The sequence below is a fragment of the Perca flavescens genome, chromosome 6, assembly GCF_004354835.1.
Source record: "Perca flavescens isolate YP-PL-M2 chromosome 6, PFLA_1.0, whole genome shotgun sequence".
Taxonomy (NCBI): domain Eukaryota; kingdom Metazoa; phylum Chordata; class Actinopteri; order Perciformes; family Percidae; genus Perca; species Perca flavescens.
In genome coordinates, this window is record NC_041336.1 from 9,711,231 (window position 1) to 9,738,287 (window position 27,057).

The window sequence follows — 27,057 nt, forward strand, 5'->3', positions numbered from 1 at the left end:
AAACAAACCATAAGACACAAACCCTAAGACACACTAACAAATGAATGTCAATTTCAGTTAGACTTTCAGGGCACCTGCTAGGACCTCATTAGACTGAAGCACCAGTCTTCGCAACTAAACCAAAATAAATCTTTCAATCCTATTGTCTGGAGTGGCACTTTGTTTACTGCATGTCTCGGTGTCAGATGGGTGGACGCCTGCACTTGAACTGCGTTTCTCCATCCTCAGGGGGGTTCAGCAGGAGTGACACAGTACTTCACTTCACATCCACTTCATCTACCTGGTAATGTAACCCTGCCTGGATCCAAGATGGCATCAGCGTGACCACTGCTGGCTTCCGATATGTCCGTCTTTCAGTCAAGTGTTTAATGCAATGGTAAAGTTCCCTTTGTGGGGTTTATCCTAGATCTGTCCTTTATCAGTGCTGGGGAAATCTTTGTTGATTGTTGCACTGTAGAAACACATTTTAGCCACTACAGTTACAAAACAAATCAAGCTTATGGTAGGGAACATTACTTTTCAATCTGACAATTTACTTTTCTCCATTACTACCTCAGAGTACTTTTAGCTATAACTCCTGTTAGACATACATGTGCCATCAAACCATTGTTTTTTTTATCTTTTGTAAAATGATAAGCTGCTTAAATTTTACTGGTTTAAAAATCAATGCAAGGTATGAGAGAAAGCCATTCAAAAAACAAGTAAAGTCAATTGTATTTAATGTAGCCCAACATGACAAAGTGCTTTACAATCTGTAACATCTACAAAATATGACACCACCTATCTAGATCCGTGATTCAGATAAGGAAAATGTATCACACACACAAACATACATACACACACACACACACATGAACACACTCACAAGTGGTGGAAAGTAAAAGTACATCATTTACTCAAGTACTGTACTTAAGTACAATATTGAAGTCCTTTTACTTTAAGAGAGCATATCCATTTTCTGCTAAAGTACTTTATACTTTTACTTCACTACATTTGGATAAATTGAGTCACTGGTTACTTTGCAGATTCAGATAATACAAAATATAATCAACAAAGAAATGATGGTAAATTACTAAAGATTAAGATTTAGTGATCCCCAAGTGGAAATTCACAATCTGCCCAGCAGTTTTTAAAGTGGTCAAAAATGATGTAGCTACACATTAAAGGACAATTCCGGTGCAAAATTAACCTAGGGGTTAATAACACATTGGGTACCAAGTCGACTGTTCTCTGGGATATGTTTTCATGCTAATCAAATGTGACCAGTTTTATCGCAAACCGCTAATTAGCTTATAACGCTAGTCGTCGGGGCATGCGAAAGTAAAAAGAAATCGCTATTTCGATACCACTAAAAAGGCTCAAAATAGCACCACACTTCCACGGTAGCATAATGAGGGTCCCTACATGTAAACTGAATCATTGAGTTTATTATAAAGATAGTTTATAAAGACAGTATCGTGCGGTATACAGGCAGGCGCCATCTTGGGAAAACAGTGATGTTCGTCGTTCAACTGGTCATGAATGTTATCCCAAGATGGCATCTGCCTGTATACCGAACGGTACTGTCTTTTGCCAAGTTCCAGACACAATTTTTAGCACGTAAGTTACAACTTCAAGTCACGACTCACGACTTGGTAGCGTTCCAGGCAAAGTAACCACAGACCCTTTAGCTAGCTAGCGCTAGCTGATACTAGTGATTTCTAGTCGGCAACATATTTTGGGCTTCGTTTAATAAACATAACCTGTACACACTCATATATGTATTATTTTGATTACAATGTGCGGAATTACTTTACGTTGCCTATTTATGTATATTTATTTTTATTTACTGTTAATCACCGGCGTCTGTACATCTTCAACAGGGGTCGCCATTGTTGTTTATGTGTGTGTGACATCAAAACTGGAACTGGAAGTACAACAATCTGGTACAAGTTCACAAGTAGTAAGTTACGGGTTTGACTGCCGTTCCAGGGCACTTTCACAAGTAGGAGGTTGTGAAAACATGAGTTACAGGTTGCCTGGAACGCAGCATTAATAAACTATCTTTGTAATAAACTGTCTGTACACTTACAAAGTTCTCAATGCTTCGGTTTACATGTAGGGACCCTCATTATGCTACCGTGGAAGTGTGGTGCTATTTTGAGCCTTGTTAGTGGTGTAGAACTAGCAATTTACTTTTACTTTCGCATGCCCCGACGACTAGCTTTATAAGCTAATTAGCGGTTTGCGATAAAACTGGTCACATTCGATTAACATGAAAACGGTCGACTCGGTACCCAATGTGTTATTAACCCCTAGGTTCATTTTGCGCCGGAATTGTCCTTTAATGAATCAATAATTATAACTCTGAAATGGGTCATTCTGCATAATGAGTACTTTTACTTTGAGTAAGTATTTGATTTACTTTTACATGGGTAAAATTTTTAATGCATGGTTTTTACTTATTGTTTTTTACACTGTGGTGTGGTATTGCTACTTTTGCTTTTAAGTACAAGATCAGAGTATTTCTTCCACCTCTGACTGACACACACACACACACACACACACACACACACACACACACACACACACACACACACACACACAGACACACACACTACGGTAGGCCATAAAGTCAGAAAGAAAGCAAGGGTAAGGAATACAACAGTCAGAATGACAATATTAGGTAAGTCATTTTCATAATATTAAGCCAATAATTAAAGGAAACGTGTAACAATATCAAGTATGTTGCTGAACAGTTTTAATAGCCATTTAGAAAACAATTGCAAAAAGCTAAATGTTGTCAAGCTATTAGCATACCTGTTTAGTTTAGCTGACTTAGCTAGTAGGCCTAAGATGGCTATACTATCCAGTAGCTATGATAGAGCAGCTACCCTAAACAGCTGGCCTTGTTTTCACATATTGTTCCATTTATATTTTTCATTTTAAAGCACTTTGCCAGTCAGGAGTATAGTTTGTAATGTAGTTTAAATTTCACGAATCAACAATTCCCTGGCTAACGACTTAACAACCGTTGTACAGTGTTAAATGTAAAACACTAGCTAGCGATAAACAAAAAAACAGCATCATTAAAACTTCCTCCAGTACACTAGCTTAGGTTACGACAATTTATTTATCGGCCATGTGTGTGTGTTAGGAAGCAGTTTAGTTTTTTTTTTTTTTGGAAGCTGTCCTCAGTTTTGCCCGGTGACCTGTGCTTTCTTTCCAGGTCAGTGCCTTCTGCGGTCCCTGGTACTCCCAACAATGTATCCCTTACAGGAGAGGGAAGAGCTGGCGCTTCAAGCAAGTCCCTCTGGAGACTCTTCAAAACACAGTTACCATGGACACAAACTTGACCGGGAGAGGAGTGAGTGTGTGTTTGTGTGTACACAGTGTGTGCGAGGAAAACGAGAGGGTAAAGACAGGACCGTGTGCGTGTGCGTGTGCGTGTGCGTGTGTGTGTGTGTGTGTGTGTGTGTGTGTGTGTGTGAGGGGAGGGGGTGTGCAAGTGCACTGCAAAAGCATGAAAAACTAATGCTGAAGTTCGGTACATATTTTCTGCTATTTAAAATAACTCCAAAGTCCAAACTTCTTTTTGATATTTAAAAACGCTTGACGCATTGATGTTACCATTGACTTCTCCTGTGATCACCGCCTGCAGCCGTGCGTGATCATTGACTGCCAGCAATCTGATCCAGTGAAAGACATTGACAACCAATAGGAAGCGGAGTGCGGCTTGTTTCCGTGGGAGGCCCCGGGAGGCGATGCCAAGCCGCTAGAAAGCAACACAGAGAGCGGGGAGAAGCGCAGGCAGCAGCCGGGACTGTGGAGATCCTGCAGCCGCTCCGTGGCAATCTGCGCGCGGATGAAAGCGAGGTCACTTGGTAAGTGCGTGTGAGTTTTTCCCACACTTCCTCGGCTTCATAAGTTTATTTTATCGTGTAAAAGATTTTTGCTGCGCCCTGCAGCTCACTCGCTCCTCGTTTACGCACGGAATTTTTGCAGATTGTCAACTTAACTTTACAGCATCGCCGGAGGTGTTGTCAGTCATTTCCGTCTTAAAACAGTAGCAATTGGTTTCTAAACTGAGCTGTGCCTTAATGAATGAAGCATCCATTTATCTCCTCTTTCTTTCTGCTTTCTATCAATGTCGCTATTTGAAGTGTGACCGGACTGGACACTCTGGGGACTTTGCAGATCGCTCGTCAATTAAAGCCACAGCGGTGCAGAATGGATAGATTTCACGACCAGCAAGTGCCTTACTGTAACTCCAAAGTGAGTTATCATTGACCAAAACAAACTTTGAAGCAAATCAAATAGCAGATGCAGATCTTTCACATCATCTCCAATTTCTCAGCTTGTTCTAAACGTCAAATATTCTCTCTAATTCTTTTCTGTTTGTTCTGATCTCATCCGTCTTCCTTCCTGCTGCTGGCAAGACTCATTTCTCCCTCAGGGACCATTTAGGTTTCATCTAATAATCAAAGATAAACAGCTAAACAAGGTGCCCACTACTATACAATAATAGTGTTATTGGTCATGCTCCATCTAACAACTTGTTAATTATGCCTGATGAGGTCCCTTTGCATGGCTTTAGAAGTGTGTGAGGCATCAGTGAGTGGCTCATTGAGCTCTTTTTAGTTGCACGTGTGCTGCAGCCAAAAACAGAATCACTGCTCCAATGAGGAAAACAATGAACTGATTTGTGTCTTCTTCTTTTCTTTTTTTTGTTTGTGCAGAAGCCGCAAGAAAAGACAACGAGCTGCGAGAGGCCAGCAAATGACAGAAAGAGAAAATTCATTAAGTCCGACCTGGCTCTGGACACTGAAGGTAGGCAGAGGGCAGAGGCAGAAGTTAATTTCACGGCTCCTAAACATTTAGCAAAATTCAATTGGTTTGTGGCCACCTGCGCTGCTAACTACAGAATCTCAATTACAACACAGTGGCCTGTGATGATTCTCACAAGCCTCTGTCAGTGGTCAGAGACACAAATTGACTTGTTATTAGCTGCACACGTGCCCACTGAGCTTCAATGGCTCTAACGGCATATCAGCCCCCCCGTAATGAAGTCATTTGTTTCTGATACTCCTCCGGGGCTTTGACTGTGTTTTTTAACCGCCATTCAAGCCCTGTTCTCTGCTTCGGTTCCCCCCTTTCAGAGCTCTTCCAGGACCTCAGTCAGCTGCAGGAGACTTGGCTGGCAGAAGGTGAGTGTTTTAAATCTCGGGCAAAGAAAGGAGGAGAGATGGGTAAAAAAATGAATAGGTTGTGAGGGGGGGGAGAAAAAAGCTGCCTGGAGTTACAAGCCTAGCGTCGCAGTCCAATTAAAAGCCTGTGTGGAAGAGGCACCTTGTGTGTCATGCATACATTAGAGACTGTGAGCGAGGGGTCTTGAGGGAGACAGAGGAGGCTCTACCCAGAGAGTGTCATCACAAATTACCAGGAGAAGGCTCTCCGACGCTCACTGTCTCTTCTGCTTTTGGCAGGAGCTAACACGCTGCACGCCAGCAGCCACCACCACCTCCACCTCCACCAGAGCTCTGCTGTAACCATCTCTCTCTCTCTCTCTCTCTCTCTCATCTGCTCTCTCTCTCTCCCTTCTCTCTCTCTCTCTCTTGTCCTCTCTCTCTCTCTCCCTCTCTCTCGTTGCTTCCTCTCAGCACACCTCTCTATCTACTCCAGCTGTACCATCACCTTGTCTTCTTCAATTTCATTTCTTGGTGGCAAAAAAAAAAGAATGGATCTATAATTTTTCTTATAATCGCAGACTTTTTTTAAACACCAGAATCAGTCTCTCAAAGCGACGATTGATTTAAAAAAAAAAGATATTTATCCATTTCTTTGCTTTTTTATATATATTTTTTTCTCTAATGGCAAGACTTGCTCATTGTGGTCTAACTGAGACGTGATGCTTCAGGATTTAAGTGCGAGTGTCCTCTTTCCACCGTGTCTGCAGCACCGAAGTTTTGGTTAGTGGTGAATATTGTTCATCTTATTTTAACTTTAAAATTGCTTTGATGTGCATGTGCATGTTCCACTCTTCTTTGCCTGACTTTTGTATTTGCATCTCACCAAGATACAACCCACTTTGAATATTGCATGTAATCGGAAAGTTTATGTCAGTAAGAGTGCAATTTTACGGTGAAAAGTAGAACATTTTCAGCGTTATTGGAAGTAGTTTTTCATTTGAAATTCAGACGGATTGTAAAGTTGTATAGTGTGAAAACACATAATTGCTTGTAAAGGGTGATTTAAACTAGTTTTTTTCAAGTAAAAAAATCTGAAAAGTAAAACAAATTTCCAGAATTTCCTCTGCAAACCAAAGCACTGATGTAAAAATTATGTTGTTTTTTTTTAATAATTTGTAACAGTAGTAACACAAGAATGAATGTTTCTTTTATTACACTGTACTGCTGTGAACATACAGTGTTATAAGAATCAAATCATCTAACTATTAAATACTAAATGTTGAAAATACTTTTTAAGTTCAAGTGAAAAATGCGTTTGAAAAATCTGTTTTAATGTGTAAAATTTATGTTTTAAATTTGGATAATTAGAAATGATGAGATTAGATCGACATCTGCTGTAAAAAGCCACAAATATGAGCCTGTTTTATTTGTGTAAATAGAGTCATTTAGAATTAGTATTTTTTGTTTTTCTGCCATGGCATTGCAGCAATAAAATGCCAACCTCTAAAGGGCCACTATCTGTTTCAACACATAGTCAGTGCTCAGGTTGTAAAGCCATAATTCTAGTTGTAAAGTAGAACCCTTAAGTGAACAGTATAATTGAATCATCTTCAATACTTTTTTTTAAAATAAGGATTGAGTCGTAATACATCCCCTAGAAAGGTGTCTAGAGAAATTTTAGCTTGCACCTTCACACAGGTGAATAAGACTCTCAATCATTTATAGGCTCCATCTATTCTTTAACACATTTGAAAATGCTCGCAGTGCAATCCAAAGCTTTTAAAAAATGGAAAGTATGCTTTGAAACAGATATTGGAGTAGTTGAGCCGAATCTGAGCAGCAGTTAGATTATGAGGCGGCGCCGCGCACACCGCAGGGCGTGTAAAAAGAATAAGACACGATTTTAATATTTCAGTATCCAAAGTGAGAAAAGAGAGGGCGGCGGCTGATAAGAGGTATTACTGTTAAAGATTACAGTTCTGCCTGTCATGGATCAATGTGATGATGGACGCTTCAAGATTGTAGATTTAATGAATGGCTTCCTGTCCATTAAGATGAAAAGGAATACCTTCCCATTTCTAAGATTTATTAGTTCAGGTAATTGGAACAAGAGGAGGAATTACGAGAGACGGACTGAATTTCCGACTCAAAGACCGAGAGGTTAAGGGTGTTCGTCAGCTGACAGCCGTATGTTTGACTCCCACAAACCACTTCTGCCCTCCACCCAAGTTTTTTTTTTTTTTACACTTCCCTTTTCTTGCCAGGAGAAAAAAAAGGTCTCATTCTTTAGAAATTTCTCTACTTTTTTTTTTTTTGCATTTGCTTACACAATGATGTCTCTGGTGCTGACAGCATAATTTGTCTTTAAAATCAGCGCAGGCAAAATGTTAGATTTGTTTGAAACTCAACCTCGCACACACAGCTGCGTAAGGTTTATGGAACGCCTCCGATATTCTCTCTTGCTCAGGCCTCATGTTTACAACTTCTCTCGTTTTTATCCTCCCTTCTGTACTTTTCCCTCTCTTTTTTGTTCTGTTTTGTGAATGGCGGCAGATTTCCAGCTCTGCCCTTCTCTCCAGGAGTTTGTTGCAGAGATCAGCTGGCTCATTCACAGACTTAGGCCGGTGACTCATCCATCCTGTTCTTCCTTTTTGGACACAGGAACACTGCTGCCTTCTTCTTTTTTTTTTTTTGTCTCATCTCGCCTCACTTTGTCCCTTTCCAAGTTAGGTTCTGTGAAGTTAGTTTGTGTTGTAATCATGAGACGGAAGCTGTTTTCTGGGTTCCACCCTTGTTTTCCGTATTTTTAATTTTTGTGTTTGGCAGATTTGGATGTTGTGGTTTTGCCTACTGAAGAGAAAAAAAAAAAAAAGATTAAAAGTCAAAGCATTGAGGCTTTTAGAAGTATGATTTATAATGTTAGGTCTTTCATAGGTCTTTATATCTATTTTTTTCAGTTAATATATTATTCAAATGTTCACGTCATGGCCCTTTAAGAAAGCATGCAACAAAGTGGAGTAAAACAACATAGTTGTTTTCCAAATTCAACCAGGCTAAAATGCGAATTGTATTTAAAAGAATTGCATTCAATAGACTGTTGATAGCTTTACCCGCTTGACATTGTTGGAAAAATATGGCGCAATTTCTCCTCTAGATCTGTTGATTGTTTACTCTCTCTTTAATTCACACCTCTGGCAAGACAAAAACCCATCCCTAATCATATCAAGAGTGAAAAAAAGGGAAAATCAGGGATTTTTTTCAAGATCTTTCGACATGTCGAAACATGCTACTGAACCTGTGATAATGAGGATCCACCTCATTGTGTGTATAAATAGACGTGCTAATGACACATTTAAATCTCTTTTTGCCTTTTGCCAGAGAGAGGGACGAACTTGAGGGACATGGAGGACTGTCACTGAGTGTACATATGTGTGATATAAATATGTGCATGCTTAATTGGAGCCTGAGCGGAGCATGCTTCATTATTTTAGCATTAGCCTGAGTGCAGGGGCGTTTGAAGCGCAGTTGAAGCGTTGGAAGGTCTGGAACAGACCTAACTCGGTAGGTACAGGTGGATTCACCAGTAGGGAAGAAGCCAATTAGATACTGTTAACAATGGGTGTTTGGCTGCTGGCAAGGAGTGAGAGCCGAGGCTGCGGAGCAGTCAATGGACAAGGCGACCTCAGGAAGTGGATTTAGGAAGTAGATGCTCGACTAAAGCAAAATGTGAAATCCCTCGCGAGCTGGAGTTTGTTGGAAAATACGGTTCATTGTACAACTTCTTTCGTAAATCATGAAAAAACACATTGTTCAAAACATTTCAAGGTTATTTTGTACGTTGATATTGTCAGATCTGTGATTTTGGTGCATTTCCTGGTTGCTATCAGGTAATTGTTTTCTAATATCAAGCCATAGACGTCTAATTTTATTAAAAAATAAGAGTTAAAATCAGAATCTGGTGTCTAATTTTCAATAAAAATCAACCTGTTTTAAACAAAAAATTTAGATTGCGAGTGTCTGTGTGTTGATACAAGACCGTTAAGGCAGATTGTTGCAATAGAATAAAGAAAGATTCTTTGAGATTTAATTTAATTTAATACAATGTTAAGCCAGCATTGACGAGAAGCCCTAAAAGTGTTCAGAAAAAAAAGTCAATTATGACAACTACAACTGGACAATCTTCCTCTGTGGCTGAAGGTTGTGTAACACGATAGGAGAGCACCAGAATTACTACTGAACGGACTTTGTGGGGCGATGGTTTTGGCTGGTAAAATCTCATTTGATTCATGATTTTTTTGTTAAAGAGATTTTTTCTGAAAGGAAAAAGCATAATTGTATTTTTCACTTTGACAAAAATAAGACTTCTAGGATTTAATAATAGACACAAATTACTTCATAAGATAAAGATTCTTCTGTCACGACCCAGAGGCTGTTGAAGCATATAAAACCTTATTGTGCTTTTCTTTTTTTAATAAAGAAAACATGGGCGCCACGAAAAAAAATAAGTACTCCTTGCCCTGATTTCCTGTAGAACATATTTTCCGCAGCTGTGTTCTTTAACCGACAGCAGAAGCAAACAATACTGGGATAAGCCAACCTACTATCCCAGGAGGAGGGTATTGGGCTGTACAGAGCTGTGATCAATGCTGCGTTGTCCATCAACATCACAAACAATCATTCCCTTTCTTCTTCTCTGCTCGTGTCTTTAGCTCAAGTTCCCGAAAATGACGAGCAGTTCGTTCCAGACTTCCAGACTGAAAACTGTGAGTAAGAGACCACGTCGCTTTTTCTCTGTGTCTCTGTGTGTTTGTGTGCATGCGTTAGTGCTTGTGTTTATGCGTGTGAACATCTGTAGTGGTTGTTTTTTCTTTTCACTCGACTGGTGTGTTTGTACTCGGGGAGAGGGCATGTGTTTTTCCGTGTCTCTCGGTACCCTCACCTTTGCTCGCACAAGTGCTTTCTGGAGAGCTGCAGCAGTCTTGCAGGTCTGCAGACAGGTGCATGGGGGGGCTCCCTCTTTCTCTCCCTCTGTCTCTCTCTCTATATATATATATGTGTGTATATATATATATATATATATATATATATATATATATATCTGTCTCTCCGTTACCTCTGTTGCCCATGTACCTCTCACCACCACTGAGATATTATTGCACTTATTATTTATTTGCATAAACATCTGAATATTGTGGTAGAATTTTTTAAGGGGGTTGAAGTGATATTTTTAACTCCAGGTAGGACAAACCGCTGTCAATTGATGGCTGTTTTGAATTTTTTTTTTAGAATAAAATCGTGCTGCTACATGACCTTTCCTCAAAGTGCTTTTTGTGCAAACCATCCAGTGTGGTTAGATTTTCTAAATCCGGCAGTTTAATATTAGTAAATACAACATGTATCCTTTTCAGTTGAAGGCTTGTTTGGCCTCCTGGTATACTGCATGAAAACAAGCATACTTTTATTTCCTCATTTCTCTATTTTTTTTCCCTGAAAGATAACAAATACAGTTTCTAAGAATACTCCCTAAGAGTTTGATAAAAAAAAAATAGTAAAAAAAGTTATATGGCCAGATTTGAGCTGATTTTACACTCGCAGTGATAAAGGATGAGGTAGTTAGTCGTTCTTTACCTGGTTGTGCTTGGTGGTTGCACACGGTGACTGGTGACTTGGCACGGCCCACTTTTAGAGGAAGTAGTGCCAAGGTGGGGACTGAAATGGAGTGAGTGGAGCTCAGTGGGACCCGGAGCGAGCACATGTCTTTCAGATGAGCCAAAATGCCCATGAAACTGTGAGAAAAGACACAAAACAAGTCTTCCCTATGTCCTCAACACTCTTTAACCTGGAAACAAAGTTGGACGAAATGCAGAAGTGAGGAACTAGAGAAACATATGGTATTTGCATCGCTGACCTTTTAGTTTTACAGTAGATTGTAAGATTTTGAAAACATTTCAATAAGCAGCAATGGGTCTGACATTAAGCTATATCACTGACCTTTCAACCCCTTGTGAGCCAGACCACAACCCGAGAGCCTCAGCAGATTCCTGTTTGTTGCCTAGACTAGATTAAAAACTCTGCTTTCTTTCTCTCTTTTTAACAACAATTATCAGACTGTCGTGAACAGTATTGTCATTTTAAACACTTCTGAAAAGTCTTGCTCCTGTGATACAAACTTTATGCACGCCTTTAAATGTCTTACCCCAATTTTGCAGCTTTTGTTGTTGATTTTGTTGATTTTTGATTTGTTTAGAGCTATTTTTGCTCCATAGAATGAAACCATTCATCCTCATCCTCCTTTATGCCCTTGGAATATTTTGCCTTCTCAAATCCTTTCCATTCATCTGGCTTGATTTTGTATTTTAACCACAACAGTAAACTAAGAAAGCTGACCTTTGGGTGTGAATAAGCTTACCCTAAAATCCAAGATGGAGGTAGTACAGTAGAGAGAACCAGAGGTCACCGAGACTGTCCCGTTGTCCTTCAGAGGTAGCCAGGGTGGGTGGCCACGGTGGCAGGAGACTGCTGACCATCTGAATTGTCCTGTTGGCAAACCGGCAGCAGACTGGAGAGGCACTAACAGATGGCGGGAGGGTGAGGGCACCGTGGTTGGGCGCTCGAGCAGGCATCCCAGCCGGCAGCTCTCCCATATGGGTTTCACCGAGCCGAGAGATGGAGTGGCGGACAGCGATGTAGAGACAGAGACGAAGATGGAAAGAGATATAGCTAGAAGGTGTAAGATTAAGGAGAGACAGCAAGTACGTTTGGAAGTAATTACCTGTAGGGAATCTCATTACTGCAACAAAGCAGCTTTGATGTGTACAGGATAAGCCTGTCAATATACTATATTCTCCTTATTGTCAACAAATCTCACGAAAAGACTGAAACTAACAAGAAACGGACGCAAACTAGCATGCAGTTTGCCCCTCTTCCAGAATGTTAACTCGTGCAGCCTGACCCTGATACAGCAGGTCTGGCAATGAAGGACTAGTGTTCATTGTCAATGCTGAAAAATGTCTGTGATAGTAGCATAGTTAGCATTAGCCAGAAAATAATTTTTAAAGGTGTGTTGTTAGCATGATTGTTTGCCAGCTAGTTTTCTATCTCAGCTAGCTAATTGGTAGCGTTAGCAAAAGTAGTGTGCCAACCATATTATGTTTTCATAGTAAAAATTTCTGACAGGAGTTTAATGAATTGCTGAATCTTATTTTTAGAAAACTGAATCCGAATGTTTGCCCTAATTCTCGCTTGTCTATTTGTACTATATTTGTTTACATACTCCATTTTGAATGAGCTGCTTTTTATTTTTACATAAATAGATTTTTACACTGGTAGTTTCACGTCTGCTTCATTGAAATTAAAAGAAATAGTCAAGCAACAGTATTTTTACATTTTTGATACACTGTTCAGTTGACTAGAATGAGAATAAAAGGTGGAAACAGAGGGGAAAAAATTGAAGGAGAGAGGGAGAAAGCGTTGAGGAATTCTGTAGCTTCAAAAATTGTATCAGAAAGGCAGGTTGGAAATTCCTTTCCCTGAGCGTTATTGTATATTTTCATGGCCTCGGATTTATCACCTCTCGAGAAGCTACGGCAGTTTGTCTCAATGTCGATCCATCCGTGCAGCACAGAAGCAGCATGTGAGCGGCCTCGAAGCGAAAGTGTCCTCAGGCTGAAGGAGGAGAAGGAAAATTTTCTTTGTCTCAAACTCCAACACAGATGCTTACCATTAGCATAACTTAGCAGGGAACGAAGGAGTAGAGGAGGTGTAAAATGAGGCCACACGTTACCAGCAGATCTGAGCCTCCGTCATTTAACAGCAAAGGCGAGCACCTACAGTAGGTGAAAATGGAATGGAAGTTTTTTTCGCCGTTGCCAAAAGACCTGTATTTTTTTTTATGAATGGACTGTAGAAATATCTGGCAAACATAGACTCTGGTTCTGCCAAAACACACCATTTGTACCTGAGAATACACAACGTTTGGGGCCAAGAGTTCTTTGATAATGTACCAAAAGGATTGCCAGAAAAATGGCAGTTAAAATAAAATTATCAGAACTAAGTTTTGTAAGCAAATTGTAGAAGATTAAACAAATCGTGGACCCTAAATCTTTGCTTACATGTATGACAGAGCTAAAACAAAGAATTGTTTTTTCAGATTTCTATTAAATCTTTACTAAAAAGACCAAAGGAAGTTGCAGAATATTTGAGTTCATGGCACAGAAAAAAAAACAAAAGCAAAAAACAACAACATTTGCATTCAAAATAGACCCAGTAATTGTTTTAACTGCCTCTACTTTTAAACACCCTACCATCTCGGTTAATCAATATGTAGATAATGAGAGCAATCAAGCAGTGATAGGCATGACATTCTGGACTAAAAAGGAAGTCTCTGTTTTAGTCAGAGGCAATGCCCTCAACTATTGATTTGTGTACCTTGGCACCCCACTGACGAAATCTATAGTGACATTTCCATTTCTAATTTAAGGCCCTGCGCTGCAGCACACGCGGAGCTATTGTTAATAGCTGATGTGACGCATAGAGTTGAACACAGCATTTCTACGGACACGTGTAAATTGAATAAAGTGATGTGGATTCAGTGTTGAACGGAGAAAAGAAATGTAGTCTAGCATGAGGTGATGTGCAAGCCAGAAGCCAGGGGGGAGTTGTCCTGAACTCAGAAAACGAAACAAATGGATGTTTATTGTAGTAGGTGAATACAGTGACACTGATTGTGATCTCGACATTCAAAACTAAGATATTGTTTTGACTCTACGAGCCGTTAACGAGACTCTGCCATGCCAGCATCGTCAAAAGGTCTCCCCTCAGGAAGTGTCTCTTTGACCTGCGATCGATGACCCGGAAAGGTCAGGCCCCCAGCGAGGCCTGCGAACAACCCCGGGGCTTTGTCATGCCGGGCCCGTGTGGCCCGTCCCCCAGGGGCTCGGCTGTGCGTCAGATGGGGGTGTTGGCAGATCGACCCCTGCTCGTACGGCAGCTGTCAGTCAGCAAAGGAAAAACTCCCCAAAACATCCTCCTCCCTCATCTCCTTGCAGCCGTAGAGACCGTCCGGACTCTAGGTGTATTTAAAAGAAAAATACTCCCAAACCACAGATTGGAGTGTTTTGGGTCATCAAATGTCTAGATGTCTATAATTTGGTTGAACCAGGAGTTGATGGATTTCCTTTTCCCATTCATAATTTCAGGTCGTTTTTGTTTCTTAACTCGAGCCGTCTCTCAGCCTGAAACGTAGGTAAAAAACCATTTCCCTCAACCATGGGATGCTGTGGGGCGGCCTCACCGCTGCTTTGTGTGCAGTCGCGGTGAGACGGCGATTGGCGGGGCAACCCGAGCCTGACTTCATTCTGACTAACTGGGTTTTCGTCAGAAGCGCAGCCAATTGGATTAGTGTTGATCATGACTTGAGATGATGGCATGTTAATCAGGACTGATCAGGCACTTAACAGCCTCTCAGATGCACCAGGCTCACTGTGGGGCCATAGGTAGAGAGCACAGACCCCCCCACCACCCACCCCCACCCCCCCTTCAGATCAATGAGCCCTTTTGTTGTCGTCTGGAACGTATTGACAGCCAGCTGAAAGCAGATAAAGCATTTATAGCAGCGCGCCGCACACCCAGTTTTATGATTGTCATATTTCACTAACAGAGTCCCTGTCAGGAAAAAGCCAAACAAATGAGATTTGAAGTGAGTTGTTTGTGTAAGTGATGTCAAAGAGATGTCAAATCTGTTGGTGGACAGATGCTTTGAAAAGCCTTATCTATCATGAATTCTCTTAATTAGTGATGGCCTGGTATTGGCCTGGTATATCTGTACTGTGATACGGCTGCTGCGTGTGGCCCATACTGTAGTACACAGAAGAAGGGTTGGACAGCTTTGTCCTATTGTGAAATACTGTCTAATGGACTGTCACATCATCCACTACAGGTACATAAAGCAAGTGATTCAAACCAGAAGCAAAATGTATTCATTTGATTGTTGTTGGTAATGTTTTTTATAAATGATTTGCAGGATGTGACGTAAATGAGAATAGAGGTGGTGGCTCAACCTGCCATAAACAGCTGCTAATTCTAAAAGTTAAAAATGAATAAAGTTAATCGAGTGAATGCCAGTCCAGTGGTAGTATTTAAATGCTTTTTCAGGGGCTTATTCACCCTGCCTAAAATAATATTCTGCTTAAAAACTTAAAAACTGAACACTGATAAAAAAAAAACTCATCTGCACCTACATTACAAAAAATGATTTGCCCCTGCTCTCAAAAACCCCCGTTATTTGATACCTGCAGTAACAAGTTGCTCTTATAGGGAGGTGGTTCATTGTCATTCAGTGTCTGAATTAGTTTTTCTCCATCTTTCTCCTTCTTTCCCGGTTTGTAGTGGCTTTCCACGGACTGCAGCTGAAGATCAAGAGGGAGCTGCACAGCCCGTGTTCAGAGCTGAGCTCCAACTGTAGTCAGGAACGGCCCTTCAAACTCCGGTATGGAGAGAAGTGCCCGTACAACGTCAGGTGGGCACCGCACGCGGCACCTAAACATACTTCCAGAAGACTTTAAATATCCCTCTGAAAGACAACTCTTTGACAATTTTAAATTGGCAACATTAAAAAGAAGTACAGCCACTATTTGTTATGTGGTTCCACATTGTGCTCTTAATCAGCAACAAGAAAGTTATTGTAAAATGGCAAAAACTTAATAAATTTGAATCATTATTTGAAAATGATGACATTTTTTATATTTTACACTTTGACCGAGTATCAGTTTATTTTAGGCACGTTGAATATTGAACTTCAGTTGTTGTTCTATTCATGTTCAATTGTTCAGCTCTACATTATATTAATGTTTTTTTTATTTATTTATTTATCTCAAAAGGACTTTGCAAACAATTTCATATTAGATGTACCAGAAACTCATGGCATCTCTCATTTTACTTCTAAGTACATCATAAAAACACGTACACCTGACACGTACAGTCACGTAGAGTGTTTTGTTTTAGCTTCAAATGAACTGATTTGATTTGTAATGCATGATATTAATTTTCCTTGCATGCTGGTATAATGACCTTGTATGCAGAGAGAAATGCTTTCACAAGTGATGAATCATATGCGTGATTCATTTGCTCACCTGGTGACAAGAAATGCAAAATCCAACATTTGGCAGAGCTCGCTTTACATAAAAATCTCCACAGTCTAAGCCAAGAGGTGGTGTGGCGTTCCTTAATATGTCCATTGGAACAAGTCAGCATGCGTCTGAGCTAGCGTTTGATTTAAAAAGGACACTGTGGAAGAACAAATGTGTGGCAAACAAAAGAGGTTTAAAATAATGTTACCAAAACTAATATATATATATATATATATATATATATATATATATATATATATATATATATATATATATATATATATATATATATATATATTTAACATGATAAAGTTAACCATTCACTTAGATTTATCTGTCTTTTGTTTGACAGTTTGCTAATTCAAAGATATGTGTCTCTGACATGGTGCCCTCAAGTATTGTAAAGTAAAGTAACAAAATAAGATGCAATTGCCTCAAAAACAATGAAAGAAACAATATTTTTTCCCTCTCTGTTTTTTCTTTCATTTCTCAAATATCTTACTTTTCATCTGTAGTATCTTCCATATTTCCCTCACCTGAAGCATATAAAAAACAGAATCTGCTGCAGAAGTGTATGGACAAAGTCTTATTTCAACTCATGTTAGATATAAAACAAAGCACATGATGAATTCTGTAATTAAGAAATGCTCCATCATCATGAGAGCTCACATATTCAGTATGGACATCTGCAGAGAGTTCAAACCAACAAACACTGGCAGTGCTCGAAGCATATGTGACTTTTGTCTTCTGTTTGCCACAGTGCCTATGAGCAGAAGCAGCCTGCGGGAATGAAGCCCTCCAGCCCAGTGACGCCCCCCTGTAGCACCCCTGTGTCCCCCCTCCATCATGCCTCACCCACGGCAGCCCCGACACCCAAACCAGACAGGACCTACGCCCACATACCGGCCTCGCAGCCGCTCCCTGACAACGCCTACTCTATGGACCACAGGTACTGCAGCCCCGCAGCCTTTTACATTTACATCTTATTTACATCTGGGGCTTTTAGCTCAGAACAGAATATATTATGATGTAGAGTTTTAGTCACAGTAGAATCTCATTGGTCGAGAGAATGTTTAGTAGGAGGACCCAACAAACTGAAACAAATGTTATCTAACGGCTAAATCTGAATGACAAAGATAACTCTATATGCTGGAAAACTAATGGCAATACCAAGGTCTTAGAGTGTCAGCAAGCTACTGGAGCTTTCTTATTTAGAGAACTTAGAATGGCTACACTGCTTTTTTCTGTTGCTGGTGGAAGTGGCTGTAAGGTTTGTAGCCCGTTTGCTGTAACCAGATTTTATTTTACAAGACTGGGTGGTACTTCTGATTAATATTTAGCCATTCATTTTATATATGTTAGTTGCTCTGTCCTTTTTATTTATTTATTTTTTTTTTACTTTTCATTCTTGACCTTTGCGAGTAGTGTATTCAACACAATTATCTAATCTATGAAGCCTTCAACTAAAACTTTAATCATTTAGTTGAATGACAGAAAAATAATCAGCAACTATTAACCCATTATGATAATTGGTTAATAATAAAAGTCACATGTCAAATTCTGTAGTTGCACCTTTTTAATAGTGGGCATTTTCGGCTTATGTGATAGGTAAGTGAATATGTTATTTTATTTTATAGACCAAAAGATTCATCAAGTAATCAAGAAAATTGGTTGCAGCCCTGCTTTCAACCACCTCTCATAGTCATTCATTCATTCTTTAATGAAAGCTAGTAAGTGGGCCTTTGAGCAGCTGTCATTATTTACATATTGACTTATTTCAATCTGATAACTTAAATAATGTCATGTGATCTGTATTATATTGTTCTGACTTGGCCTTCATTTCTTCTGCAAACAGGTTACAGGTAATACAAAATGAAGCCCATGTCTCCTTGTGTCTGTCTAGTAATGAATCCACTTGACTTTGTGGTTCTCCTCAGATTTCGACGCCAGCTCTCAGAGCCGTGCCACTCGTTCCCCTCCCCGCCCACCATGGCTCGGGACAGCCGGCCCATCTACCACAGGCAGATGTCAGAGCCCAACATCCCCTTCCCTCCTCAGGGCTTCAAGCAGGAGTATCCCGACCCCCTGTTCGAACACCCGGCCATGATGGGGGCGCCGCTACCCCACACGTACCCCGCCGGCATGATGATCAAACAGGAGCCGAGGGACTTCACCTACGACTCAGGTAAGAGAGTTATTCAAAAAATAAAATTCAAATAAAATAGTACTGTTGTGCTTGAACTACTCTGGTTAGTGAAAAGGTCATAAAGAGATAGCAGCCTTTCTTTTTTTTTCCTGCCAGAGCGTTATCATCTCAGGAATGGGAGAAGACATGGGAGGAGGGGGTGGCGTTTATTGAGTTTGCCCATTATTAGGGCAGGGGATCTGGTTGTGCCGGGTGTCTGTGCCGGTCACCATTTCCTGTGGTGCTCTAATAGAAAAGAGGAAGGGGGGGGGTGTGGGGGCTATGCCTGGTCACCATCCAAAATCCGCCCTCCCACGCTTGTCCGCTCCCTTTAGTTAGGGAGTAAAGGGACCTAATCATCAGCCCTCGGCCTCTGTGGAGCCTGAGGCTACATCAGGACATGAATGAACATACGTCTGACTGCTGGGTTCATTCACAAGGCGGACAGAGTGGACCCAGGAGAGGCCGAGCTGGAGGAGAGTCTGTGTGACCAGTCAGGGAGAAAAGTAGCTTCTTCCCATGGCGATGGCTTCTAGAAAAACACTGTGGGCCTCTTTCAGGTTTCTTTTACGCCGAGACCTTTGCTTTCCAGCAGCTCTGCATTTTCTGTCGGAGAAAAGCCAAGAAACTGTGATTTTTGGTGTTTGTGTCACTCTCCGGTTGCAAGTTTACTTTGGACATAGATGTGTTTATTGAGTTTCACGACCATGTGGCTTCTAGATACAAAAAAACAAACCATATTTTTTTCTTGACAAACTCACTGTCTGTAGCTACCAGGTTGTGGCCCATTAGAAGAAGTCTCAAGTCTCAAGATTAGGGCTGCAACTAACAATTATTTTAATTTTTTATCTATTATTTCATTTTTTGTATCAATTATTTTGTCTGAAAGGACAAAAAAAATCCCCCTATTAGTTTGTTTTGTCCGACCAACAGTCTAAAACCAAAAGACATGTAATTCATAATGATATACAAATATAGGAATGCTTACATTTAAAAGGCCATTTTTTGCTTGATAATTGGTTTAAACAATGAACCAATGATGAAAATGGTTATCGATTAAGTTCAGTTATTAGCTTATTGTCATTACAAGCATCCAGTAGACTCTAGAAAGGCCAGAGTGCAGTATAAAGATTATAAATGAAGAGAGAGGGAAAGAATATTTTGGTTTATAGTGGCCAAGTCTCCACTACTGCGCTGTCCTGTATGTCCAAGATGGAGCATCAGAGTGAATTTATTAGCAGTCACAGTGGAGCATGTTGACTGGAGCAGGCCTGTTGGAAAGGATGGGAGGGGAGCTGGTAATTTCATTAGCAGCAATTTCCTCTACAAGCCCATTACTTTGATGAAGTTCAGAGAAATGTTTATGGGCCTAAATGAAGGGCCTCAGTCTGTTTATTGAACATTCACTTTGTAACCTGTTTGGCTGTTTTTTGATCACGAGACATGATGGACCGTGATGTCTGTGATGTGGGAGGTTCGGACATTTACAGTAAATGGAATGAGTCAATTTGGACAGTGTTTTAAAGCAAACTGGTGAACACAGGCTTCTTTTTTAGAGAATGATGTGATTAGACACGGGTAGTTAAATGATTTTAGGTACAAAATCTTTCAAATAAGATGATATTTTTGGTTTTCAAGCGATACAGAACCATGTTTATTTCTGCAAAAGATCAGGGAATCTAGGTGAAAATGTGATCTCTTGTTAAAAGTCCATGATGTCAACAAAGGAACAAAAAAGAAACAGATATGGTTAATAAGTCAAGATCCATATTAGAAAGGCACCTCCATTAGTTTGCACGTCTCCTTTTAAAGCCCCTGAAAACGTGGCTTTGAGAAATACGATAAATAATTAGAACTCAATAAGCAACAATCAAAGTAAAACAAAACATCTTTTGGTATTACTTATTATGACTTTGAAACTCAAAAAACTCCACTATCCGGCTGTGTTTTTGAATGAATATATGTGATATATTTTTCCAATGAGCCCCGCCCACTCCAAACCAGTGGGAGGGGCTCTGATAAAAGATAGAAAAAACTGATATCTTTCATGTGAAACGACCAAAAACGGAAAATAGTGTGTTAATGTAAGATCCAGAGAACCTGATTGAGAAAATAAGTTTCCAGGGCCTTTAAACCAAAAAACGACTTTTAGCTAACATGCTGCAGTGACACAATGTCCAGTAAAAAAAAGTCAAAGACGCCTTCAGGTCCCGTGTAGTTTTGATCTAAAAGAGAAGCTTAATGTTGACCCCTCGCATTATGAAAAAACTTACCTCATGTCATCTTGTGTTTTCACACAAGCGGCGTGTTTTCATTCGGTAGTAAATCTTCCTCTGAGTGGAGACGCTGGGAGCGAGTATTAGCAGGGTGATATAGCGAGCTTGCCTGTGGCTGGGAGCCATTGCTGGGGGGCAGATTCTTTAATCAGAGCCAGTGGTGCATTGAGTGAACAGGCTTTGACTGCTCTCAGATAACTGAGATAGTGTTCTTAATGCTGCCTTCGGGCCCTTTAACACCCACTCTCCCATTCTTGCCTGGCTTTCAGCAGAAGTGCCTAGCTGCCATTCTGTCTACTTACGGCAAGACGGCTATCTGGCTCACGCTAACAGGACCGAAGGTACCGACGATGCTACGAGTGAATGTTGTGATTGTGCATGTTGGATTTGTGCTGAATATTATATCAAACGCTCCTTTTTTTTTCCTAATCTTGTTTTCCAGGTTGTATGTTTGACAAAGTGGCGAGGCATTTCTACGATGATACCTGCGTGGTGCCTGAAAAGGTTGAAGGTGAGTTTTCTCCCCACGAGCGCACTGAACGCTTTTAAAATTGAGAACTGCTTCGTGCTCAGTTGTGTTGAAGCGCCATACAGTAATGGTGTGTTTGGTGACCTCTTAGGTGACATCAAGCAGGAGTCGGGCCTGTACCGCGAGGGCCCGTCGTATCAGCGCAGAGGCTCGCTGCAGCTGTGGCAGTTCCTGGTGGCTCTGCTGGACGAACCGTCCAACTCCCACTTCATCGCCTGGACCGGCCGCGGCATGGAGTTCAAACTCATCGAGCCAGAGGAGGTAAGAGAAAAACATTATTATTACTATTTTTTTTTATATTGAATTTCGATAATATTAATAATCAGTTTGATTTTAAGCAACTTTTACGTAACCCAAGGACTGCTTTTTCAGTTTTTAATCACTGTGAACTGAATGTCCTCAGGTATTGAGCTGTTGGTGTGATTAAAAAAGCCATCTGAAGAGGTCGACCTCAGCTCTGGGTAGTCATGATGGCCATTTTTCACCGTTTTATTGACTGAAATATTGATCAATTAAATGTAAGATTATTAACAGATGAATTGATGATGAAAATAAGTTGCAGCTCTAGCTAAGTGTGCTACATTCATATCTGTGCCTGGTGGAAATGTGTATTTTCAGTATGACTTAGCCAAATTTGCATACAGCAAAATAAAAACAAAAACAGGTTGCGGCAAAATAAGACAATGTCGAAAGTCAACTTTTGAAGAGGAATCGATAATGTTCTCTGCTCTTAAAGTGGTAAAGTCGGGCCTGGATCTGCCATAGTAGTTTTTTTTATTTACCTTAAACTCAACCACATTCATAGCAACTGACCCTTAAGGCCAGCGCCTGCTAAATATTTCACAGGATGTATTCCTAAAAATATAACCCATGTTGACGGTTGGGGCTTTTGAAATGGAAACAGAGGCTGGGTCTGTGTGCGCCCACATCACACACAGTGGGGCTCAGTCACTGTTTCTCACCATGGGAGGGTGGAGGAGGATGCAGGTTGCAGGCAGGGGAGGTGGGGGTGTAGAACGGAGGAGATATAGGGGTACCTGGCAGCGGTCCACGCAGCCCGACCGAGTCTAGCGGCACGGGCCAGCTGCAGCTAACAGGGGGGCCCATTCATGCCATCAGGTGACCAAACCCAAACACACTTGCTTTGGGACACCGCAGACAAACGTTAGCTAGCAGCTTCTGCCTTTTCACCGGGCAGGTGTAGCATGCCAGCACAGATTTATATTTTATTTTTATGGTGAAAGGGTCCTAGAAAAGCAGAGAACGATGAACAAAAGCAGACAGCAAGAGAAAGAGTCAAAGCTGCAGAAGCGATGCTGATGAGAGCACTGTGGGGCTGTGGGTTTGGACCGCGAGGCTGGGTGGTGGGCGGTCTGGTAGACAGGTGCTGTAACATCTGCTGCCTCCTCCGCTGGGTGTGTGACAAGCTCCTAATGAACACATCCCCGGTCAGGTCTGCTCAGGCTGGACACACTCTAATTACCGTTATTAGGATAATATGGATTAATAAGTTTGTTTTAACATTTCAGCTGCCGCAACGGTGTTTGTCGAGGAAATCAGGTCGACCGGGCGTGTCTGTGTTTGACGCTGTCTGCATTTTGGCATCCTGCTTCTCTGTTCATGTTTACCGACTGCCTTTGTGTTGTTTATCTGTGCGGCGCAAAGGTGGCACGTCGGTGGGGGATACAGAAGAATCGACCAGCGATGAATTATGACAAGCTCAGCCGATCGTTGCGCTACTACTACGAGAAGGGAATCATGCAAAAGGTAAAAGAAATCTTCTATAGATTTATAGAATAGATACCAACACCAAAAAGTACAGAACTACAACATTAAAGGAGATCCAAATCTCTGTTCAGCTTTGCTTAAAACTCACCGTATTAAGATCAAGAATGTTTGGAGTTAATTTACCCAATATAGCTTGATTGATACCACTTGTGCAGCGTCTCAAAAATGGTGAACCTCATGAAGATCAAGGCATTGAAACCTTGTTCCTGTGCACTTTGTAGTTAAAGAAATGTCTTATTCAGAGCCCCTCTGTGTAATGGACATTCTGGGATGATTGGAGAGATTTTTCTGGCCTTGGTTGTGTACTGTTTTTGCAGTTAGTGCACACAAAAAAAAAAAAAATCAACATACTCCCACTTTTTTTTATACGAACAGGAAATGATACAATGCTTCCATTCTGACGTCAATAAATCTGCAACTTTAAAATGTCACTGACCGTTAAACTTAACAGAGAGACAGCTAAATACTCTCCTAAAACTTCCCGAAGCTGTTTCACCACCACACACGATCAGTCTTCATTTTTTTTTCCAGCTGGGAGCAGCTCCTCCATTTCCTTTTTGCAATGCGTTGTGGGAGAATAGATGACATCAACAACAGATTTTTGAATCCTTATTTAGTCACTTTTCCAGTGTGAACGCACCAAGTATTCCAAACCAGCTTAGAGGTAGTATGTAGTGTGTGTTTTTGGGACACAGATGATCTTACTGATTAAGTTAAACCTCAAGCCGCCTAGACATGATAGGCGGGAAATCCGCTTTGCGCCGGCCGCTTGATTGATTTCCTACGGGGAGAGCGGCCCCTGGTGTCGCGCACTGCTCGGATTTGCCGCTTCGCGCTGTGCTCAAAGTTCAAATTATTTCAGCTTTGACCTTGTTGCTGCTGACCTTTCGAAAGTGCAACCAATGAGATTTTTTTTTAGCAGTGGGGGCAGGTCTGTCCGAACAACAACCCCCATCGTCCTATTAGGTACGGGCCCACAGCGGTGACGTTTTTGGTGGAGCTGTTCATATAATAGTCGACTCCGAATAAAGGTTTTGACAATAAACCTCATCAACACAACAGTACGTGGAGTTAAACTGGACGGGCCCATCTGAATAGTTCTACTTGTTGTTAAATTGCAATGTGAGCAGCAGCCATTATGTCGGTAGGATCATTTAAAAGGCAACCACGACTACATTGTGCGTCTGCCCTATTTCCGATACCGTGGCGGCAGAAATTTTGCCATTGGCGGTCCGCCACTACAAAATCAACATGAACAGCTGTCGTTACCTAGCAACAGGAAATAGCTTCCTTGCCGCCCTTGATGTCGAATACCTGCGCTGCACTGTGCTCTCTGCGCTTCGCTCTGCGCCCTACCTAGCGGTGGGCAGAGAGCAAATCGCTTATCATGTGTAGGCGGCTTCAGTGTGTGGCGCTAAAGAGTTCGTTAGCAATCAGGCAAACTTAAATGAAATTTATTTAAAGAAGGAACTCTTAAAAAGAAAAAAATCTGCCCACTGAGATAATGTCTGCCTCTAAGAGACCAAACCACCATGCTTTGGTCACCTCACGTTGTAAACTATCTTACCTTCATCAGGGTGTCTGAGGCAGCGTACACTCAGAGCTCACTTGACTTTAAGCTGTTTTAGTAGGTTGACTTTGAAATTAGTCCATGAATATTAAGAGATGGAAGATAGAAAAGATTTGAGTGATATTTTTGAAAACTTCGGTTAAAAAAAGAGAGAATTTGTCGCCTTTTACCCACTGATAGGTTCAGATGAACGATTGTAGTTAGTCAGAAAAGATTGCTTTTATATTTTTCTTCCTTTCTCTTGGCCACGTTTGTATCCACTAAGACTAAGGCTATTTTATAAATAGTCATTTTTGAGAAAAAGATGATGATATATTCTTGGTATCCAGGGTGATTTGTCAGTCGTGCCTTAAGTTTATGTCTCGCTGCGTGTGCATTCTCAAAGTTAGAAAAGTCCGAAGCAAAATGTCATTTCTCATCCTAATTTGTTTTTCCCACCTCGTCCTGTCCGTCTCCGTCCAGGTGGCCGGCGAGAGATACGTCTACAAGTTTGTGTGCGACCCCGAGGCCTTGTTCTCCATGGCGTTTCCCGACAATCAGCGGCCGGTGCTGAAGACGGACATGGAGCGGCAGATCAACGAGGAGGACACGGTGCCGCTGTCGCACTTTGACGAAAACATGGCCTACGTACAGGAGGGGCCCTACTGCCCACCGCACCCCTACAGCGAGGGCTATGTTTATTAACGTCAGCCCACTCAAACACACACACACACACACACACACACACACACACACACTCACACACCCCTCCACTCTACCCTCTCCCACCTCCTCCGTCAACACACCTGAGACTGTCATGTCCTCTAATTCACAGCCGCTCCGGGAATAAGACTGAACACACACATGCAGCGGAGCTTCCCTTCTCACATAAACACACACACATCTTTTCTTTTCTTTTTTTTTGCTCTTTCTGACGTTCAAGCCGCACAGCGGGATGGAGAGTGCACTTTATGGACAGGAAGTGCGGTGTTAACCTGCCGGGGGCTAGCTATGTGGTTGGCTTTTTACCGTTGTTTATGTTTGTACATTAATGTGGGAATCATTATGTTTTTTTGTTTTTTTTTATTCTCATGATTTTGAGCATGTGGCGCCCTGGTGAGACAGGACTCAACGGCTAACTCACGGTCACCCAAGGACTGAATCTAAGACTTCATGCAAAAGAAACTCGTCTACACAGGCGCGGCGAAATCGAAGGATAATCGCTCCTGTTTCGACTGGTTTGTCCCTCAAAACAGCCATCCTGTACCTTCACGCTCATTTAAAGTGAATACTGGCAACGTATTGTAACAATGCTTTTTAAGGTGAAGTGACATGATCATAGACTTGGAAAAAGTAATGTGATAATAAAAGAGACGTTTAGCGACCATCAGTGAGAACTGTCTCGCTCGTCAGTTTGATCACGACACCTCTTGCGTGTCAGTGATCTCTGCCCCTCGTCCAATCAAACTGTAGATCTCTTCATCGTAGCTGTTTTTGCTGTTAATGACATAAACCCGTGATTCATTCTCTCAACGGCTGAAAAACCTTGTGGGTTAGTAAAGTGAAGACACAAGGATGCACCTCGAGTGGTGCAGGTGAAAATACAACCTGTGTTTAGGATAATCAATAAAGCTGCAGGCCGCTGTAAAATAACTCATCCACTGCAAACGGCAGTTTTCCTTTGTCTTCTGAAACGCATCAAAGCAGCAGTCATTCGTTTTTCATTCAGGTGTTTTTCAATGAATAACAGGTGAAAGTGTATGTACAGTTAAAGTGGACACAGCAACCGATCAATCAACACCTTCAGAATATTATTTGCATCCCCAAAAATAAAAATAAAGACAGATGTTATTGGCTTAAACAATAAAAACGCTAAAAAAAGAAAGAAAATTAAACACTTCCCTGATCTTCTTTTCTCTGTTTTGTTCCAGGTCAACACAAGGTGTACATTTTGCTTTGCCATTGATGGGGTTGCTTTTTTTGGTAAAAAAAAAAAAAATATTTAGAGTTTTATAATGTGATTAAAAAAAAACATTCATGTTATAACAAAGATTATGTTCCATTGTATAATCAGGTAAATGCACATTTTGTTGCTGCTTCAAGTTCTAAGTGTATTTTCTAGTCTTAAGAAAAAAGAAAGAAAACAAGTGCGGCAGTTACGACCTGCTATTCTGGATTTCTCTTTTTTTTTTTATTTTGTTGTTTTTTTATTTGTTTTTTGTTGTTCAAATTGAGCATTAAAAAAAGAATCTGGTCTGAGTTTTGGTTCTCGATGTTCACATTTTTTGGGACGGTATTGGCAATAGGAAAGATTCTGTAATAAAATAGCTCTGAAAAACAAAGTTATCGCCACTTTTCAGATGTTTTACGTATTTAATCATTACATAAAGGTTTTGTTGTTAAGAACTGTAGTATTTCCTGTCTTGCCAGATTCAT

At 41.0% G+C, this 27,057-nt stretch overlaps 1 protein-coding gene across 7 annotated transcripts; it reads left to right on the top strand.

Annotated features, from left to right (window-relative positions):
* The first annotated feature begins 2,554 nt into the window (after window positions 1-2,554).
* Window positions 2,555-26,120, top strand: etv1 (ETS variant transcription factor 1). Of its 7 annotated transcripts, none has more exons than XM_028580308.1 (15): window positions 2,555-2,665; window positions 3,209-3,346; window positions 3,641-3,873; window positions 4,143-4,254; window positions 4,719-4,809; window positions 5,139-5,186; window positions 9,878-9,931; window positions 15,555-15,684; window positions 17,055-17,243; window positions 18,232-18,479; window positions 21,025-21,096; window positions 21,198-21,266; window positions 21,376-21,545; window positions 22,950-23,051; window positions 25,105-26,120. In XM_028580308.1, the coding sequence occupies exons 3-15, from the start codon at window positions 3,845-3,847 to the stop codon at window positions 25,324-25,326; spliced, it is 1,536 nt and encodes a 511-aa protein (XP_028436109.1). In that variant the 5' UTR covers window positions 2,555-2,665; window positions 3,209-3,346; window positions 3,641-3,844; the 3' UTR covers window positions 25,327-26,120. The 7 variants fall into 7 exon arrangements, with proteins under 7 accessions (XP_028436109.1, XP_028436111.1, XP_028436112.1 ...); XM_028580310.1 differs by having other exon boundaries at window positions 21,028-21,096; XM_028580312.1 differs by having other exon boundaries at window positions 2,556-2,665; window positions 3,641-3,863.
* The last annotated feature ends 937 nt before the right edge of the window (window positions 26,121-27,057 follow it).